Source organism: Amphiprion ocellaris, chromosome 17 (genome assembly GCF_022539595.1).
Source record: "Amphiprion ocellaris isolate individual 3 ecotype Okinawa chromosome 17, ASM2253959v1, whole genome shotgun sequence".
Classification (NCBI taxonomy): domain Eukaryota; kingdom Metazoa; phylum Chordata; class Actinopteri; family Pomacentridae; genus Amphiprion; species Amphiprion ocellaris.
Genome location: NC_072782.1, coordinates 1,896,528 through 1,917,444, shown reverse-complemented (window position 1 = coordinate 1,917,444; position 20,917 = coordinate 1,896,528). Strand labels below are relative to the sequence as shown.

Genomic DNA, 20,917 nt, shown 5'->3' with positions numbered 1-20,917 from the left:
ACGAAGAACTTTATTCATGTCACAGATTCCGTCGGATGCAACTGACTGACTGACTTGTAGGTACACTACCATTCATAAGTTTGGAGTCACTTAGAAATGTCCTTATTTTTCAAAGAAAAGCATTTTTTCCAATGAAGATAACATTAAATGAATGATAAATCCAGTGCAGACATTGTTAATGTGGTAAATGACTATTCTAGCTGGAAACAGCTGATTTTTAATGGAATATCTCCATAGAGGTACAGAGGAACATTTCCAGCATCCATCACTCCTGTGTTCTAATGCTACATTGTGTTAGCTAATGGTGTTGAAAGGCTCATTGATGATTAGAAAACCCTTGTACAGTTATGTTAGCACATGGATAAAAGTGGGAGTTTTCATGGAAAACATAGAATTGCCTGGGTGACCCCAAACTTCTGAACAGTAGTGTATAATATGTAGTCTATAGATATTCTAAACATGCAGAGGTTTACATTTCTAAGCAGTCAGAGTCCCTGAGAATCATTTTCATTTGTCAGCTGAATAAATCCAACTTCTATGCGATCAAGCCAAGTTCCATACCAACCAGACAACCAGCTGATTAGTTCTGTATCCCCACAGCTAATTTAATAAATACAGTAATTACATCCCTAACGTCATGTGAAAAAATAAGCACATCTCATGGAAACTGTTGGCTTTTTCCAACATATTTGAACAAACACTTGATTCTCTTTGAAAATGTGTCTGCAGATTATACTGTAACAAAATAAGCTAAAAAAACTGACATTTTGTCATCATATCCATGATTTAAATGAATAAATAAATCAGGCACATGGAAAAAATAAGCATACATACATCACACCCTCAGATTGATAAAATTAGAATCAGAGATGCACCAGTGAGGTGTTCTCTTTGATACTGATGAGTGGTGTCATTTAAAAAGCTCCCCTGGGGATTCAGAAGAAACGTTGTGGGTGTCAAAGGGTCTAAATAGAACCAAAACCAGTGCATGTTGGATAAGCAGAGCAAATCTACTATAGAGAAATTAAGCACACTTTGACAGAAACATAACCAGACACACAGTGATTAAAGGTGGAGCCTGTGATTCTGGAGAAAGATCATTGCTATTCTTTCAGTCCATCTCCCTAAAAGTGTAATGGATTAGAATCAAATATGCCAAGTTAATGAGTATCACATACTCATTTTTACCTCCCATCACCTTCTCTTTGTGTTGAAATTCCTCTCTGGTGGCCTTATTTTTACATTCACTAGTCACCATCGCTGTGGAGACCCTGCATCTGACACCTGTTCTTTATTACACAGCCTGGAGCCAAACATCTGGCCAAAGTCTTCTTGTATTCATGTGTTGGTCTTCACCTTGTGACCCACCTTAGCAGTAGGGGTAATGCTAACTATTTTGTACAATTCAGTTAGGCTTTGATATATTATCTTGATTCTTTTTAAGATAATTGGTGCCTCTTTTATGGTTTTTCTTAGAAGCTATTTCTTTATCTGCTTAAATGTGCATTTAATCCATCTTTACAATGTTGTCAAAAAGAGTAAACTAACACTTCATTGCTTTAAAGTTTTGTTTTTTTTCCACCCCATCCTGCTAACAATATTTAAGCAGTCTCTTGATTAGTTACAAGCGCTGGAAAAAGTTTAACGAAAATCTTTCTGCATCTGAAAAGTATAAAATGACTGAAAACGGCAACAGGTTTGATATTAAAACAATTCAGTATAGAAGAAATGCTGGTTTTGTGCATCATTGTCTTAAATTTGCTAATTTTTGGTAAAGAAATGGCCATTAATTACACCCAAACAAAACAAATGCATCTCACATAAAAGGAAAATATTTGCACCATAGGGCCATGAATTAGTGTTTTCTTTATCCTAAAATAGACTTTTTATTGTCGCAACAACTCACCAGCTTAAGGACACAATCAATATCCTCCCAACTTGAATCAGCTGTAACACCTTTAACAGCGAGTGTCAGGGGTGAGAGTGAGAGGTTAGCATGCCAACCCACAGGCTACAATGGAAACAAGTGAGGGACGAATGCCTCTGGAGCTTCAAGTAGTGTTAGCGTCAATGCAAACTTAAACAAACTGAATCTAAAAAAGAAAGAAAAAGAGACAAAGTTGAAACAGTGACAGCTCCAGGATAACTACGATTTGTACAAAAACACCACCAACCACCAAACATCCCACTCTTACCGGCTGCGTTGGAAAGACTGATGCATTCAAATCAAACCAAAGAAGAGGGATGTCAGCCTCCAGAGTATCAGTTAGACCTTCACAGCTGACAACCTGATTCTCCAGGCAGATATCACTTTGGCAGAAACCATGGCTGATGAGAAAACATTAGAAGCACTGAAACCAGTCCACTATCAAACAACGCAGTCCGCTGTTACATTGATAAAACAGCATCAGTGGATGTTAGCAGGGAGGCAGGATCAGACCTGAACCAGCTCCAACATCCTAAACTTTGTGCTGAAGTGTGCGTTTTTTTTAAAGGCACCCCAAGGCTACACCGTTTAGGACCCTGAGGTGGGATGTACATCTGGCATATCTCACAGATGTGTTCACCAAAAAATGAAGGAGCTCAACTTTCCCCTACAGGGCAAAGACACACATATAGCGAAGCGACAAAGTGAATGGATTTGTAAGGAAGGTCCCACTGTGGGAGAGGAGCTGGAGATTGGAGCTGCCACCGTTTACACAGAGAGAGCAGCTGAGCAAACTCAACAATGAGCTGAAGCCACACTCTGGTGCCATTGAGACCAATGCTGCTAAACGCAGTGATTTTAGGCAGGAAGGCAGGGTTGGATTGAGAGGAGCAACAGCTTTCCTGCAAGGCTGCAATAACAGGTAATAGGTTTGTAGTCAGATTGTGGATTGAAAATGGAAAACAAGGACACAATCCATTTTGTTCTATATTCTTTTGAGAAGCAACATTTAAAAGCTTGGACCCAATTTAAAAGCAAGCAGAGGAGCAGCCTGATTGCAGCTGTGGTCACTGACGCCTCCAGAACTGTCAGAAATGTTGAAAGACAGGTGGGCTCAGGTGTCTCATTAGAGGCAGAAAAAAACGAGTTAGTGAGTCGCTTTTCTCTTTCAGTCTTCACTGGATAACTTGTTGAGAATTAACTGCTGCAGCTCAATTCTCTTGTATAAACACATCTGGAGGACAACTAAAGCATATTGGAGCTCGTATAACATGGCTGCATATACGATTAAAAAGGAGATTCTGAACCACACCGTGACAGAAAACAAATTAAACTAATACTATTTGCTGTTGCTGCTCTTATTTTAGCTCATTCCTTTGTTTGGAGTCAAAGATCTTCTATTTGTTACCTCCACCTTTCAATCTATTCTAGTCAAATATTTGACCTGCAAATTGGTGTAATGTAAAATGTTCCTTGTGCTACTGCATGTTTTCAGAGTGAAATCATTTTTTCTCTAACATACATACCAATACGTGCCGTTTTCTTTGAGCCAGCATCTGTGTTCTGCATATTAATGAGCCTCTTTTAGATATGTCAGTTTAAAATTCTTCATTTATTCATTTTATCCTCTGAGGGGATGGGAGGTCTTTTGTATAAGTGTACAGCTTCTTGACTTCTTCTCTCCCACTTGTTTTTTTCTATTATCTTGTTTAATGCTGCTATTAAAGTTTATTGTATTGTGTATTGATACTAAAACCAGATCCACAGCTAAACTTAATACGGCAGAATAAATAAGCATTATTAAACTTTAATGCATCCACTCTATGCACTTTTGTAGGGTCTAAATTGCCAACAGCCCCGAAGCAACACAGTCAAAATTACTGTCAAAATATAGTCTGACTTTCGCCACACCCTCTGCTCATTTCTATTTCTTATTCTTCCTCAGGCCATGTGCATCCCATGAGCCTTCTGTCACTGAGCTGAATATTATGACTGAATGAATGTTTAACACTAATACCAGTAGTGTTTGTTGCTACATTCAGTCTACAGTAAGCAGATGAGAAAAATGATGGCACAGTCGCTGATTTAATAATGGTATATAATAAGGAAAAGATGAGATGACATAAATATTGTTTAGAATCTTGGATCACAAAAGAAAAAGACAAACCAAACAACTTTAAAGCACCTATCCACAGGTGGTGCTGCATTTAAAATCCACAGGAATCATACAAAACTCCCTGCCTAAACAATCACGTTTTTTTTCAAAGCAGACAAGGAAGGGACACGAATCAAATTGTTAGAGTGCACATAAATATATTTCATACTATGTGCAGCAAACATAATGGGTAATAGATGATGATAACTCTGTAACTAGCTCAATTTATCTCCAATCTGTAACCCAGACAGACAAGCAGAAATTGGATAAAGAACACTAAGAAATCTTCTATTATTTCTTGTAGCATGAATACAATCAGACAACCCAAATAGTCCCACATTTTTACAAAAATTGCATTACATTAGAAAACAGGAATTCTGAGAGGACGCTGCCTTTCTTTATCTTTGCCAGACACATGCAAATATAAATCACTGCCTTTTTTTCCAGCCTTCAGATTTCTCTGAACCAGATATACTTTTCAAATCCCCCATATACACAACAGCTTCAATTCAACATTCCACATAGGAAACCTCATCAGGTAAATCCTCTGCCTCCACATGGTCAGTGAAAGAGCTTTGAAACAAAAGGTTCTGTTTAGCAACTGTTTTCTCTTCTGCTAAATGTAAAACAGTGACAGGTTAATCAACCAAACCAACACTTTTTTCTCCTTCTTGAACTGAAGAAATGTAAATACAGTCTCCTCGAGCTCCTCCAGGCTCCCCATGTTCCAATAATTACCATCCCGGGATGCTCGTTCTGCTGTTTCAGGTGTTTTGAGGAGAGTCTCAGCTGGAAAAGGTCAAACTCTACTTGTAATGCAGCGGTGTGTGATCACACAGTCGCTTATATCTCAGCAGCAGCGTGGTGCAGCTGCAGATTACAGCGCTGCTGCTAAATGCAATTCATCACACGTCATTTTAGCACACTGTTGCAGTTACTGAGATTATACAGTGTGCATTCTAATACACTGCGTACCCGTGCATGCACATGCCCATGCAGATGTGTGTATGAATTATGTGTCTCATTGGCAAGTCCCACACTGACACCACAGCTGGACTGTGACCAAACATCTGTAAGGTGTAAGACGGATACACAGCGTAGTTGAAAATGAAGATGGATAGGTTAATGCTGAATTACAGCTGTTGGGTGGAGATAACCCAGGTGAAATATTACTACATTAAATCTTACGTTTTTTGTTTTGAAAAATATAAAAATGACTGAAACAGAGACCAAGTATTTAACCCTAAGCCACTATAATGGTATGATAGTGTGTTCCAAAACATGATCTGCCACCCAGTATACGGCAAACAGTTTTAAATATCTCTCTTTAGCTGTTTACGTCATTCATTTTGAAGTTGCTATAATCATGTTGATGTCTTTGAGCAAAGTCCAGAACTGTAACTGATCTGATGGAGCTGCTCTGTGGCCAGCAGATCAGACTGTGGATAGACTGGGAAGCTTCCAGGTGTAAACCGATGGAACTGTCTGAGTACTGAGGATGAAACAAAGCCTGCTTGTCAGAGACACAACAACAAGAAAACAATGCAAAAGTGATCATTCTGAAGAGCTGTTTTATACTGCAGTGACCCTAAACCATGTCAGCAAAATGCTGGTCTAAGTCACTGGGAGTAGATTTGGGGTATACAGAGCCTACCACTGACCACTCATTTCTTTCTCTTCCCTATTACCTTTATGCATGTTACCATTTTCAACTCTGAGCAGCAACCTACATACTGAAAAATGTGTGTTTTCCTGCAGATTTGAATCATGCAATAAGGCAGGCCTGCTTGATTATTTCACTGATTAGTAGTAAAGATTTGGAACAAGATTGTGGCACAGAGATTCTTGCATGTTTGCCAATAGGTTAAGGAAGTGGCTTCATTTTCTCAGCATGACCAGTTGTCTGCTGTGAACTAGTGAGAGGGTAGGGAATGACAGATGGTTCTTGTAGAGACTTGGATAATAGCACTAAAAGAGGACCAGGTGAAAACTCTACAGTCTTCAGTGTACCAGACGCTGATGTGAACATAACTGCCAGCCTGTATTCTATTATATACAGATCTCATGAAATATTTGGTGGCAACAACAGGTTAAGGGCTATCCTGCAGTCATCCATGTTTTGACACAGACTAGTGGGGATTACTGTGACCAAAGCATACACAGCAACATCAGTTATATTAAGTTCTGCAAGAGCCACAAACCGCTTGCAAATGAAGTCCAGAGAACTTCTCCAGAGATAAAGTGTATTCAGGCTTCACCTGTTGGGCACCGATTATCAAATTCTGTTTGTCTTTTTTATCAGTGAGTCTTATCACAAAGTTGACAGATGTCTTTCAATGGTTTTTGTGGCAGATTATGCAGTTTTCATCTCAAAAAACCCCAGTTTCCCCCAACTGTATTTTCCTGAGACACAGTCAAAGCATCCTTGACTTCACCCTGCCCAGGATGATTGTAATTGGTTTAAAGAAGCACAAACAACCCAGAGCTTTTTGTTTCCCCGATAGCATAATGATGATGAGCTGCCTCCAGCCATTCTGTATATAATGGGTTAGCTAAGTAATAGTATAATGCCCCCCTGCAGCATAACACAGTCACCAGATCCTCAACTGTAGGGCTCAGTTATATTGATGACTTTGCATAAGGCGGGGCAACTAAAGCAATTATCAATAAAGCGATAAGATATTTTTAGAATGTACACAAATTACTACACAGCAAAACAATCCTGGAAAGCAGAAAATGCATTTTAAGCTAACATCTGAATGGTTACCAGTGATCCAAAGTCTGCAGTATTTTCAGAAAATGTGCTAAAACATGCTAAAACATGCATAACCAGTCCTTTAAACTGACCCCTACACTGATCACCATCCCTGTCTGTATCTGTTCTTGCTAAGACACAATTTTAGATTTTTCCATGAGCGTTTCTGAAAATAATCACCTTTGTGTCTGCGTGATTCCCTACCTTGCCAAGTATTCCCCTGAGCTGCCGTTGCTCTGTTGTACATCCATACAGTTGGTAGTCCCAGGTATGAGTGCCAAGGCAGGATTTTCCAGGGCTGCACTGCCCACGGCACGAGCCACCAGCTCCAGTGAGTCGTGGACGTAGTGATCCAGAGAAGGGGATCCCATAACCCCGTGGGCCAGCAGCCCCAGGGGCAGCCCCTCTGTTCTCAGCTCAGCCACGTTCTGGCTGTCCCCCAACACCCAGTGAAACTCCGGCAGCGTCATCCGACTGGCCAGCGTCCACAAACGCCGAACCTCGCGGATGTCGCACCCAAACGTCACCACTCCCGTTGTGGATGAAGGTTCTCTCAGGGCCTCCAGCTGCCGCATGAGAGCTTGCTGCTGGTCTGATTTAGAGGAGGAGGTGGATGAAGAAGAAGACGACAAAGCAGCAGAGGATAAATAGGGTAAAGAAGACAATGACGACGACGATGCCTCTGCTTCCGTTGGGATACTCGGCGCCACTGCTGAGGATGATAATGAGGTGGAAGGAGGTGGAGAGGTCGAGGAGGTGGTTGTCAGGTTGACCAGAGTGCCCAGGTGAAAGCGGGTGTTGTTCTTGATGAGAAAGAGAAAGTCGCTAATGTTCCACTCTTGGCAGAGCAGGACGCTGATGTCCCACCAGCCGTTCATCATCAGCAGGGAGTAGAGGAGATGGGATGTCGGGGCCTCCACAGTCCGCATCGCCACTTGGAAATGAAGAGGATTCTGTGACGAGTTTGTAGAAGGAGAATGGGTGTAATGGGAGGACGAGCAGATGGTACAGAAGTTTGAAAGTCAAAGTAAAGGAAAACGGAGGAAAAAAGAAGTTATTTGTGAAAGGATAGTGAGTGAAGTTAGAGACGATGACATAAAGACGATGGACAGTTAAACAAAGAAACAGAATTAGATTGAGGAATAAAAATGTAAGGAGAGTTTGGAGAATGTTAGTTGGATTTCACAGAGCAAAGAGAGATGAAGGGAGTGATAAAACATTCAAGGATAAAGGATGTTGTGAGAAAGAGCAAAATAAGGATGATAAAGAAACGTGGATGTGGACAAAAGTTTAAAGAGGAATAAGAAGACGGGAGACCACGGAGGTGAGAGGTAGTAGAAGAAGAAAAGAAGAATTAGGGAAGGAAAGAAAAGAAGATAGGTTAATAAATCCAACAGTAGAATTACTTTCAATTTTAAAATTCAATTTGTTCCCTGAGAACAAACACAGTCTGCTGGATATAATGGATTTCAACCTCCACTTACCTGTTCCCATGAATATCATTATTCACATCATAAGAAATGCACTATATCTATTTCATGTGCAGTCAGTTCTTTTCGCGATTCCTTGAACTCGATGAAATACAACCGGGATCCATTTCAAAACAGGCCTTTTTTCATATTCAGTTCCATGTAATTTAATTTACACCTGTGATTTGGGATTCATAAATTCATCATTTGATTGATGAGGCCTGGACAGATGGAGGAAAGCAGGGCACCGATGTGTGAATTCCACTTGGACTTTGAATGTTAAAGCGTGTTGTAAGCCGCTGGGATGGAAATCCACCAAATGCTCGAGGAAGGCACTAAAACCACGAGACTTTTGAAAAAAAAAAAATGTCCAAATGTAGCTTCCCAGATGCACACTTATCAGGCATAACAGTAAAACTGGTGGTCGTGCAGCGGATAACATTGATTATTCATTATAATGGCACCTGTGAAGGAGGAGGACACATTAAGCTGCAAATGATCAGTCGATCCTTAAAGTAGATGTGCTGGAATCAGGGAAAATGTGAGGATCTTACTGGCTTTGACAAGGGCCAAATTGACATCTGGGTCAGAACCAGAGAGGTGAACCAACCCCGGGGTCACGGGCTCATTGGTGCATGTGAGGAGTGAAGGCAGGCCTGTGCTTTTAGATTCCAAAGAAGAGCTACACAAATTGTTGAAAGTCTTAGTGCTGGATTTGGTAGAAAGGTGTCAGAACACACAATGCATTGCTGGTTGCTGCAGAAAACCCATCGTGATGCCTCTCCGTCGCCAACAACAGCCACAATGGGTACATGAGGTGGAACATGGAACAATGGAGGAAGGTGACCTGGTCTGATGAATCACATTTTCTTTTCTTTACATCATGTGGATGTATTTTGGTAAGAAGGCAAGCTATGCATAGATGTAGTTTGATGCTCTGGGCAATGTTCTGCTGGAAAAGTCCATGTGGATGTGACATGTTCCACCTACCTAAACGTTTTTCCAGACTCCTACACTGCAAAAACTGTGCAGGAATTGTTGGAGGAACACGAGAAACAGTTCAGGATGCTGACTTGGCCTCCAAAACCTCCAATTCTGCAACCAATTGAGCATTTGTGTGCTACAAGAACAAGTCCGATCCATGGAAATCAAATCTTGCAACTTACAGGACTTAAAAATCTGCTGCTAACTTCTAGGAACCAGATGCCACAGGACACCTCTAGAGGTCTTGTGGAGTTCTTGTCTCAGTGGTTTCAGAGCTGTTGTTTTGGCTGTAAGTGGTGTTAATATTGTGGTGGATCAGTTTACACAGAACAAACATGGCCAAAGCTTCTTCTGGTCCAGGTATACACTATTTTGGGATTCAGTAAACAGAATCTATAAACAGGATCTCATGTAATGGATGTTTGTATTTTGCTGAAAGTCGGCCTCCTGAAACATGTTTAAATGTGCTTTTAGAGAGGAGCATACATGTGGGATTACATATTTGAGCCCATTGGTGACATGTTTTGTGTCCTTTATACTGCGGTTGACCATTTTCCAATCGAAATAGTACATTTTCCGGTTGATTGTCTCGCTTCCAGGCCACAGATGGCTTCATTTCATTTCAGCATGTTAAATCGCCTTATAAAAACTCTAAATTTGTTTGAAACATCTAATTCACAGCGGAGAGTCCATCGCATTTATTATATATTTTTGGTCACAGTTAGTGTTCTTTTCATGAAAACCAGCTTGAAAAGTCTCCTTTTGTTGGTGCGTTGACACCTATTTTGTGGGAAAATTTTTGCTGGAGTTATGAATGAGGAGCTTCATTGTGAAAATGCAATGATGTTAATGGATATTGAATGCACTACCAGTGAGTTTTACTGTCGCTGTAGTCGGTGGTTTTATATTTACACTGTGGATGAAACGATGTGAAGAGGATCCCTATTTAGTGAATGAATCAACAGCATTTTCAGCCAGTTTACTTTATAGGTCTTTGAGTTCTTTGCCGTGTTTTATGGCTCACAGCTTACAGTGAGGAACAGTGATACATTCATTGTGTGCTACATTCAAAGCATTAAAAGTTATAGTCATGACTAGCAGTGGAGCATTCAGCTGCTAAAAGGCAGTTCTTTTCTTTCAGAGTTTCAAGACAACAGGTCAGAACTAAAAGGAACGGATTTCCCGTTTATTCATCAGGCATCTAAAAACTGTTAACAGAACAAATGAGCATTTCAACCATTCAGGGATGTTGTGTTTCAGCTTGTGTTAAAGAGGATATGATTTGGAAGCAAAGTGTTGTGTAATTCCACAGTATAATGATCTGAGATCCATAGTTTTCTGGAGGTTTGGACATAAGGTTGATTTGCTCTAAAAATAGTTGGCAGTAATGTTAAATGTCTGATGGCTTGCAGGTAAAAACCACTGGTCCACTAACTCCCTCAGTGCCGTGATAATCAGATAACTACACATATAGTGAACCACAGCTACAGGAATATATTAGGCCACAAGATCAGAGCGGATACGTTTCAGAGTTGACACAGTCATCCCTGTAATACTTTAGATGAAATTAAATAGGCCAGTCTGGGCTGCATGAGCTGCCAGATCTATTTTAATTTACCCTGGCATACTGTAAGCAGCTCACTACAGACCCCAGAAATCACTCAATCATGCACTTTGTTTATTTGTGTGCACACAGGCAGATCTACACACACTTTAAAAAGCCCTGTGCAACTCCATCTAATTGACTTTACAACTTTTACACCAGCTTTGCACTAAAAGTCCATTAGGTTAATCTATTGGTTAATTTCATTTATCCAATTAATCTCTGCCCAGTCGGCATGCAAATAAGACCTTACTCATCTGCTTACTGCTGAATACAGGGATGTATCTATTGATGCAAAGCAGCAACAAAAGCAAAAATAGGTGTTTTATTTCAAACTCACGAGTCCTGTGTCAGGGTACAGAATGTTAATGCAGTCCATGGAGCTTCAGACTCTCACCTCCTCTCATCCCCCGGGAGGACTGGGGGATTTATTCTCAACTGTGTAGCACTTCTGCACTGTGATCTCCATAAATCTGCAACCCCCCTCACTGTTTCTCATGTAAATAAAAAGAGGAAAAAAATAAAAGTGGCTGGGAAGTATGGCTGCCTTGTCTCTTCCATAAATACAGAGATCTGCTGCTTTCGATGCACCGGGAAATCCCAGCTCTGTTGTCACCGCGCTCTCTTTTATCACGCTTCTCTCCTCACAAATCATTTTTCCTCCTGTGATTTCCACATCCAAAATACATTTGCTGTGACTTGTTGTGCAACGAAACTTGCAACGCTTGCTGGATGGTAGAAAAAAAGACAAACTGCAGAGACTGACTGAATCATGAGCCAGCGGATAAATCAAATAAACTAGTAATGACTGGGTTATTGATTTTTCTTTGATTAGATGATTCTTTGTGAGGAAAATGTGAAAACGGATAAAAATGAATTTCTGTTATTTTCTTTAAACTAGTTTACAGATGTTTTCTTTTTTGAATACTATCTAGAACCACCATATCTTGCAGATATTGTCTGTCCTGAGGTGTCCCACTATTGCTCTGTTGCAAAAAATCCCTACAATCTCTTTACCCTTTCATCCTGCTGGCCTGCTTATGTCACTGCCAGAGTTATTTATGAAGGGACAATGAGAAATGCGACTGATACGGCCGATAGTCAGCACAAACCAATCATTCATCTGTTATCCCCAACAAAAGCTGAGGACATAATTACTGAGATGTCTAATCAGCAAAATCTACAAATTAATTTATCAGCTCATAGGATTAAAAAAAATCCCCCCTTGCTGCGTGTCCTTTAGTGTCTTCTGTATTCTTTTCTTCACACTGAAAGTCTTCCTGACAAAAAGCATCTGTGAGCCATTAGCATCACGCTGTCCTTTAGCTTAAAGTCAATGACAGGTGTGAAGAGTACAAGAAAAATGAGTGCAACCTGTTTGTATTCAAGGAAAAAACACACATTTTTATTTATCCCGCACACTCAGACATGTGACGGCTCACATATCTACACTCAGACTTCAGAAAATAAAGATTAAAATGACTTTTTTGAGTTACGTTTGAAGAAGGTTGTGGGTTTGAATCTGCTGGAGTCTTTCTGTGTGGAGTTTGCATGTTCGCTCTTTGTCAGAGTGGATTTTCCATAGGTGCTCTGCTTCCTTGCACAGTCTAAAAGCATGCACAGTAGGTTAAGCGTTGATTCTAAAGTGGCTGTGGGTGTTACTCTGAGTGTACATGGTTGTCAGTCTCTTTGTGTTAGCTCCGCGTTGGACTGGCAGCCTGCACAGGGTGTGTCCCGCCTCTCGCCCAGCATCCACTGGGATAGTCTCCAACCTCTTGTGACCCTCTACGGGAAAAAATAGAGGGCACAGCCAAGCGATGTATGCAGGAAAAGTAGAAATATCTATCGCTGATCCAGACGCAGTATGTCAGAAATGTGACTGTTGTGGTTTTTTACACTGTGATCTTTGGGTTTTTGGTGTCTGAAACTGATAAATTTTGCTTCGTGGCAATCAATGTGACCCAGTTCTAGGGCAGCGTTTGCAACTATGAAGGAGTTATTTGAAAGATAATCACTACATACACTATATAAAAAGACACATAAGCCCTTTTTCTCACTGTCTGACTAAAGTTTTCCTATTTTAGGTCAGTTAGGATTACCAACATTATTTATATTTGCTCATTGCCAGAATAATGAGAGAGAGTTATTTTTAATTACTTTCTTCAGTCAGAAGTGTACATACACTAAGATTACTATGTCTTTAAACTATCTGGGAAGGCCCAGATGATGATGTCATGGCTTTGAAAGCTTTTGATAGGTTAATTGGAGGCACACCTGTGGGCATATTTTGAGGCACACCTCAAACACACTGCTTCCTTATTGGACATCATGGGAAAATCTAAAGACATCAGCCAAGACATCAGGAAGGAAATTGTGGACCTCCACAAATTTGGTTCATCCTTGGGTATGATTTTCAGATGCCTGAAGGTTCCACCATCATCTGTTCAAACAATTATACGCAAGTATCAATACTATGGGAATGTCTAGCCATCATACTGCACAGGACAGAGACGAGCTCTGTGTCCCAGAGATGAATGTGTTTTGGTATGAAATGTGCTTATCAACCCCAGAACAAACACGAAAGACCTTCTGAAGGTCCTGGATGAAGCTGGTAAGAGAGTGTCATGATCTACAGTGAAACGAGTCCTGTACCAACATGGACTGAAAGGCTCTCAGCAAGGAAGAAGCCATTATTTGGAAAAAGCCAACTTGTTCTTCTCTTTGCAGTCAGTGGGAGAACTGAGCTCTGGAATCACCACCAGCTACTCCTCATTGATCTTCACACACTTAGCAGGTCGAGGTTCAGCTTCTGGAGGACAGGTGTGGGTCTCAGCATTTGTCGCCTCCATCGTCGTAGCAACGCCCTGATCGTCCTTCTGTGCAGTTTCCTCAGAGGAAGTGATGTCAACAGGAAGTTTCTCTTTCTTCCTCTTCTGGATTTCAATTTCCAAATGCACACAGGGACAAAGATCTTAATTTCTGGAGACTTATCCTGTGGTCTGATGAATCTGAAGAAATTTCTGGAAGGATACCGAACACGTTTGACCCAAGTCATACAGAAATGTATGTAAACTTCTGACTTTGAAGAAGGTAATAAATCTCTCTTTCATTATTCTGGCATTTGGCTGACAGAAAATTTTGGTAATTCAAACTGACCTAAAACAGGGAAAGTTTAGTCCGATTTAATGTCAGACAGAGAGAAAAAAAAGGTTATCTGTCTATTATACAGCGTATGTAAACTTCTGGTTTACAGTTTGTTGTCTCGTGATAAAACAAAGGGGTTCCTCATGTCCTGCAAAAAAACCACACAACCACAATGTGTACACTATTAGTTAGTCTAATGTTAATCAACCTGTGCAAACTCATGCATTCCAGTACAAAACCACTATCTACTATCATAAAAACTAGAAAATTACTGATCAAATCTACTACTTAAATTTAATCAACATTTGCATGTCACTTTCCACAAAAGCTTTAAAGTGCCAGTTTTACAAAGCCGTGATTCTACAGGTGTACCTACATGCAGTAGTAAACAGGTTCTATGGTGCACATTTCATGCTTCTGTCTGTTACACTGCCTATCTACATGTAGCACATATAGTTCTATACATAACCCCTTTGACATAACAGAAATAGCTGCACCACATTTAATGCAAAAGCATACATTTGTGCATAACTGGATTAAGTAGCAACAGATATTTGCATGTAGCTCCAAGCTGTCAGTAAAGACGCTGTGTCTCAATTTTCCACAAGCTCCAGTGTTGTAGGCCACCATGGGATAAACTTTAAAACTAACTCCTCATATCAGAAACTCCTGTTCTTTCCCAAGCAGCTTCCTTTTCTCCAAGAGTTTCTCAGTTGCTGGTCTTTCATATGCTAAATTCCAAACCCTGTGCTATCAGGAAGAGAAAAAACCCTCACCACCAACTGCCAGCCCAATTCCCTCCACTCAGAGGTCACTTTATCCTTTGCTCCATAAGCTCCGTATTCTCATGCAGCCTCATCATTTTCGACACTTACATAACAAACTGTGGGCCGATCACACTATCAAAGCGTTCTGGATGATTCATTGTATCGTATAAATTTGAACAGTGAACTCTGTCTCACTCTGACTGTCAACTTTGGTGGGATAAAAGAAGTCAAAGGTCAAACAAAGTCAGAAAATAAACAGTAATGAGATCCTCTCAAGACATTCAGAAAGTTTTCACATTTCCAAGAAAAAACTCTGTTTTGGCGAAATTGCTGTCAGCCTTCAGTTGGGATTTGCTAGTGAAACTAGACTGAGTCAGAGGGGAGTTAAGCCATTTCTCTAAAAGTCTCACATGAGCACTGCTCACTCTGTATTTCTGTCTATTTCCTCGTCTGTTCATCCTTCCGTCCGTCCAGCCGTCTGTCCATCAATCATCGTGTATCTGTTGGCTTGTCTGCTTTATCTGTACCTGTTACTTCACTCTGAGGAACCGGATTTGACTTTAAACACCTGCTGATTCCTCACAGAGAAATGCTTCCTTGTGCACAGAGCAGGAAATTAGATATTACCCTACACACACACACGCACGCACACACGCACGCACGCACGCACGCACGTACGCACGCACACACACACACACACACACACACACACACACACATTACTATAGCGGCCCAGTAGGTGGCACGTATCCCAGAACCCTTCAGTCCAACTAATGGCTTTGGATGTGTGTGTGTCTGTTTGTGTGTAAGTGTTGGAAAAAAACAATGATGCTCTTTGCCCCTCCCAGGACAGTTGTGTGGAGAAAGTCAAAACACACACACACTCACACACATTTAGTTGTTTGTCAGCACTCATTGATATGCTAAAACTGCTCTGTTAGTGCCACCCAATTAAACTGGTTTACAGTGTGGACTTACGCTAAATCATTTTCTGTGTGTGTGTTTCTATCTGCTTCTTCTCACACACACAGACTAAGCAGGTGTTTTCTCCACAGAGTGATTATTGATGAACCGTCCCACTGTTGAATTTAAAGTGTTTACACTTTTAACTAATTTTCTTTCTCACTCTGCGTTCCAGCTGCAAACTCCACCGATAATCTTCAATTAGCGAGTTTTGGTGCAAGAGTCGATATTTTTTGCAGCTTGCAAAAAAAAAAAAAAAAAAAAAAAATCGACCAGGGCTGATCTTGTCTGTCTGATTTTCATCTCGTATCGTTGTAGGCACCTTGTGCTAGCTAAAATTCATAATGGAGATAGAGAAATCACGACAGTAAATGAATGGAGATAATTAAAAACCTGGAGAATGTAATATATTTAGTGGTAATATGTTTTCCTGCCAAGCTGGTATTGTTTATTGTGTAGAAGATGAATTAAATGTATATTTTTTCAATGCTAGAATGAAATACTAGAATATAAAGTGGAGAAAAGTTTTGTAAATCCAATTTTCTCTGTGCTTCATTCTGTTATTCACTTTTCATTCACCTCCAGAACTGGATAAATGACAGAAATGTTATCCAGCTTCTAGTGGTTCTGCATGAATGTTCCTTTTCTTATTACTGACATAATAGTTGTCCAGAATGCAGACAGAGATTGGAGTTGAGATTGATAATGCAGCTCCCTCATGGTCGACTAAGAGTTTCCTGACAGCATGTGTGTGATATTTACTCCAGTAGATAAGAGTTATTATTTCTTTGTTGGAAGGAAAAAGGTGTCACACAACTTGGGACCAGCTCAAATGTGTGAGTTCATCTCAGCTGTCCAGACAGTGAGATGTCAAAACATAGCATCACACTGATTTTTTATTACACAGTATTTGTACTGCTGTGCTCTCTCTCCTCAGTGGGATTCTGAACATCAATCAACAAAGCATTAGTTTATGCATATACACTTGGGGGCATCTGCTGCTGGGTGCACCATCCAAACTGTTCACCTCGACTAGAAAAGAAGCAGAAAGCTGCTCTCTCCTGCTTCTGTTCTACACTCTGGAAGTACATTTCAGCACCATGGACAGAGCCTGTGTTTCTGAAGCAGTGGGAGCACGTTTCAGCACCATGGACAGAGCCTGTGTTTCTGAATGGAGAAACAGTCCAGCTTCATCTGAACACTTTCACCAGGACAGCTGAGATCACTATGCAACAAGAACAAGAAATGAAGTGCTGCGTCTGAAAGGACGTCAAATAAACATTCTAGAGGAGGAAGGAGAGGATAAAGACCATGAGCTACAGGGGGAAGTGCCTCCCCCTCCTCTCTCCTCCGCCTCAAATGTTGGCCACTGATGGCACTTAGTGAATTAGGCCCTATAAATCCACGCCAACTGAAGTGAAATAAATTTATTTTGCGTAAATTGAATTGCTTGTCTTCGTGCAGGTTGTCGGTGTTGGACTTTATGGTGGGTTTTCTTTTACACCTGCACCGGCAAAGTTGTGAAATCAACAGTTAACAGATGTAGCAGGGAAATAACTTTTCCTTTACCTGACTGTGGCGCGAGAACTCCCTCTGCACGACGCTCACCACTGGCACCTGAAGCGCAACAGAGACGAATTCCAACTTCACGAACTCGTCCCGGTTCCGTGGGAAGGCGAGCATGGCGGAAACCCCCTGCACGATCACCGTGTGACACACGCTCTCCACGAAGGACAGCGGGTCCTCGTTCTCGGGGATGCCCGAGGAGGAGAAGGAGAACGCGGGCAGCTCGCCGAGGGCGGATCCAACTGCCATGACGAGCTCCAGGGATAAATTATAGGGCAGCAATCCGGCCCGGTTCAGAGCCTCCACCGCGAGCAGGACCGAGTCCCGGGGTGCAAACACCCGGTTCTCCTTCAGGTTGTTCTCCTCCCGGTGTCGTGCCTGGCTTTTACTCCTGTTCGCGCCCCGCTGACTATTGGCGGTGGCTCTAGTCCTGAGGCTTCCATATCCAGGCGCACTGGCACTTGGTTTAAACTCCAGCTGCTGCTGCTCTCCTGTCAAAGCTCCTTCGGCGTCCCAGTCCTCAGAACCGCTGCCAGCAGTGGCGGAGAGCAGGCGAGGCTGAACGTGCAGAGCCCCCAACCGAACCGTGTGGCCGATTCGTTTCAGCACCTGGCACGGCTGCGGGTGCGAGTGAGCGCACGGCGGGAGAAAGACGAGGGCGCACAGCAGTAAACACATCGGTGGCGAGACACCGCTGCCTGGTCGGGCTGCCGGGCCATTCATCATCATCATCACCACCGACTTCATCATCTCTGCTCCACAACTGCGCCGGATGCCCCGTCCACCCACTCAGCGGCTGAGCACCGGGGCCGCTCCGTTGGTCCCCCCGCTCCTGTGGCCCTGGCGTGGCGTTCAGACCAGCTGCAGCCCCAGCTCCGGCTCCCGCTCCGGCTCCGGCTCCAGCTCGCGGTAAAGTTGTGCGTTTCTCCTCGGACAACAGGCTGCTGAGGCGCAAAATGAGGCACGAGCCGCGCACAAGCGAAAAATGATCCACAAAAGTGCTGCTTTTCATCTCAAAAGATTTTCATTCTTCAAGCCTCTTTTTTTTGATTAGGCTGATAAACAGGTCCACATATTCCAGTGGTCGAGAAAGGGAGAAATAATGTGAAGCAGAGTGTGTAGGCAAGCCCAGAGGAGGAAATGTCGAAAAAAGGTTAATGCGCATCACACACATTCCAAAACAGTGAAATCCACCACTGGAGAAAAAAATGGCTTTATGGCTTCGAAGGGGAAAAAAAGAAAAAGAAATCATCCCATTATCATCCACAGCGTAGGGGGCCAAGGCAGCAGGACTTTTTCTTCTTCCTGAGATTTAAAAACCGTTTTTTCTCCTTGTTAAACACCCAAGTAGACGCGTTCCAGAGCGCAAGCGCTGCTTGGCTCGAGTCCACCTCTGTACTGACACTTGTACTGGCGAGACCTTCGGCACGGGAGCGCGGTCTTTCTGCACACGTTCCAAGGAGATTTAACCCTGTCCTCACTTTACCCCCCTGCAGAACCACCCCCCAGTCTTACAGTGGGAAAGAAGTTGCATAATAAACAAGCACATGGGCAAAAAATACTGGCTGTTTACGAGCCTGTAGGTGATATTATGTATTCATAATCCAAACATGCCAAAAAATAACATCAATTATGGAGATATTTGTAAGATTTTGCTGCAGATTGTCTCAGTGTTCAGCCAATTTACACAAAAGCAGACAGCTGCCTGCTCCTAATAGGACTGCTTTATTTAATCATGTCTAAAGACTCCTAATGAAGCCATTAACAGGTGCTGAAGAGGCGGAGTTGAACTGATATGCCTCCTTGTTCCTGAGGTAACCTGCAGGTCAGAGGTCACCGCTGACCCAATCAGCAGCCTTGGTGTAAATAGCCACCCAGATTAATAATTGGTTAATGTTCTGATCTAGATTAATGATTGGCTAATGGTCAGGCTTCAGAATGAGACGCATGCCTACCGGGATACTGGAAGATCGATGCACCCTGATCGATCCAATACAGGCTGACCTCAAAGGATGGGACAGGAAGGGAAGGAAAAAAATGAGAGAGAGTGAGAGAGAGAGAGAGAGAGAGAGAGAGAGAGAGAGAGAGAGAGAGAGAGAGAGAGAGAGAGAGAGAGAGAGAGAGAGAGAGAGAGAGAGAGAGAGAGAGAGAGAGAGAGAGAGAGAGAGGAACTTTTGACAGGAGATGAGGCAGGAGGTGGTGGCTGTGGGGGACAGGAGGAGAGAGAAGGGGAAGATGGATAAGAGAGGAGTGATGGGGAGAGATGGAGGGTGAGGAAGGGGGAGAACAGGTGAATGGGAGCTGCAGCCTCTTCAAAGAATCAAGATTATCACAAATTCAAGATCTTTTATTGGAGAAACCAAAAACAGAGAGAGAAGAGGAGGAGAAAAAGAAAGAAAATTGCACTGAGAGATATATTCAAGGTAGGTTGTGTTTAGGAGTCTTCACTTCTGGCACCAGAAGAATGAAAGCAATCCTTTCTTCTTTTTTTGCTCTGTGTGTTGGAGTGGGATATCAGGCCATCATATGCTGCATGAGGCTTTCAAGAAAGGCTTCAGAGTCAGAGTGTTAATTCTAATTCCAGCTCTTGATGAAAAGACAGTTCAGTCACACAAATGTTGAAGATTACCTCTGCCATTTGAATTAAGCTCAGTGGAGAAAATTCACTCCTATTGTCGCTCTGGCTGGCTCTCTGGAGGAGACACACTTTTTAGGGGTTGTATGGAAACATATGTGGGAGGGTTATTGTAGATTTTATTCCAGATAAAGTGAATGCAGCCAGAATTTGGGGAATTACAAACTATAATCACAGTACATCTAATAGAAGGCATTTGTGGCCTTTTGCAGATGACAGTTGCCCCTTTATGTCAGTTTGAAAACACAAGTGGTCTTATTGCTAGACACACATTTTTTTTTCCCACTGTGCCTCACATTTTTGTTTATTTCTAACAAAAAGCAGAATTTTAGTGATACTACAGTGAGTAAAATGTGTGTAAGTTTGCCTATGATGCACATTCAGCACCACAACCTGCCAACTTGTTGAAATTCTCAGTGGATTTATTCATTTCCACATGACACTAAAAATATTTTTTGTTATTTTCACGGTAAAATTCCGGCAGCTGTGGTCGTTAGAACGCTACCGTAAAATCACAGTGTATGTTTGCATGTCAAAAGCATGTCTTGCATTAAGCACGACAATATTCATCATCATTATTATTACTGCCATTTAATAATTTCAAATAACGAGTCCCTAACTAACCTAAAATATGCTTTAATAAGTCTCTCTAACTTTTTCTCCTTGGCAGCTGTTCTGTCTGTCCGCCCACTTTGCATTTCTTTATCTAACTTCTTGTCTCTCCCTCTTAGTACCTGCTTGCTGTCCTAATGCCTTTCTGTCTGCGAGCTCATCTGATTCCACATAGCTGTCCTTTTACCTAGTGGGCACGTCCATAAATCTGCCTCGTCTTTTGTACCTGTGTGAATATCTGTCTGACCCCTGTCTGCTTGAATATTCATCCATGTTCACTGCATCTGCTTTGCTTGTCTGATTTGCTGACACCCGTCTGCCTGACTGTCGATCTGCC

The 20,917-nt window shown here is 42.0% G+C and overlaps 1 protein-coding gene across 2 annotated transcripts in view; it reads right to left on the bottom strand.

Moving 5' to 3' along the window:
* grin3a (glutamate receptor, ionotropic, N-methyl-D-aspartate 3A) overlaps positions 1 to 18,745 on the bottom strand; it is a 50,140-nt gene extending 31,395 nt beyond the window's left edge. The window contains exons 1-2 of one of the 2 annotated variants that reach the window (XM_035944353.2): positions 17,337 to 18,745; positions 7,042 to 7,790 (exon numbers count right to left, since the gene is read on the bottom strand). In XM_035944353.2, coding sequence (XP_035800246.2) covers positions 7,042 to 7,790; positions 17,337 to 18,083 — 1,496 coding nt within the window. In that variant the 5' untranslated portion in view covers positions 18,084 to 18,745. The remainder of the gene's footprint in view (positions 1 to 7,041; positions 7,791 to 17,336) is intronic. The other variant, XM_023262069.3, reaches the window with a different exon arrangement.
* Positions 18,746 to 20,917: the final 2,172 nt, after the last annotated feature.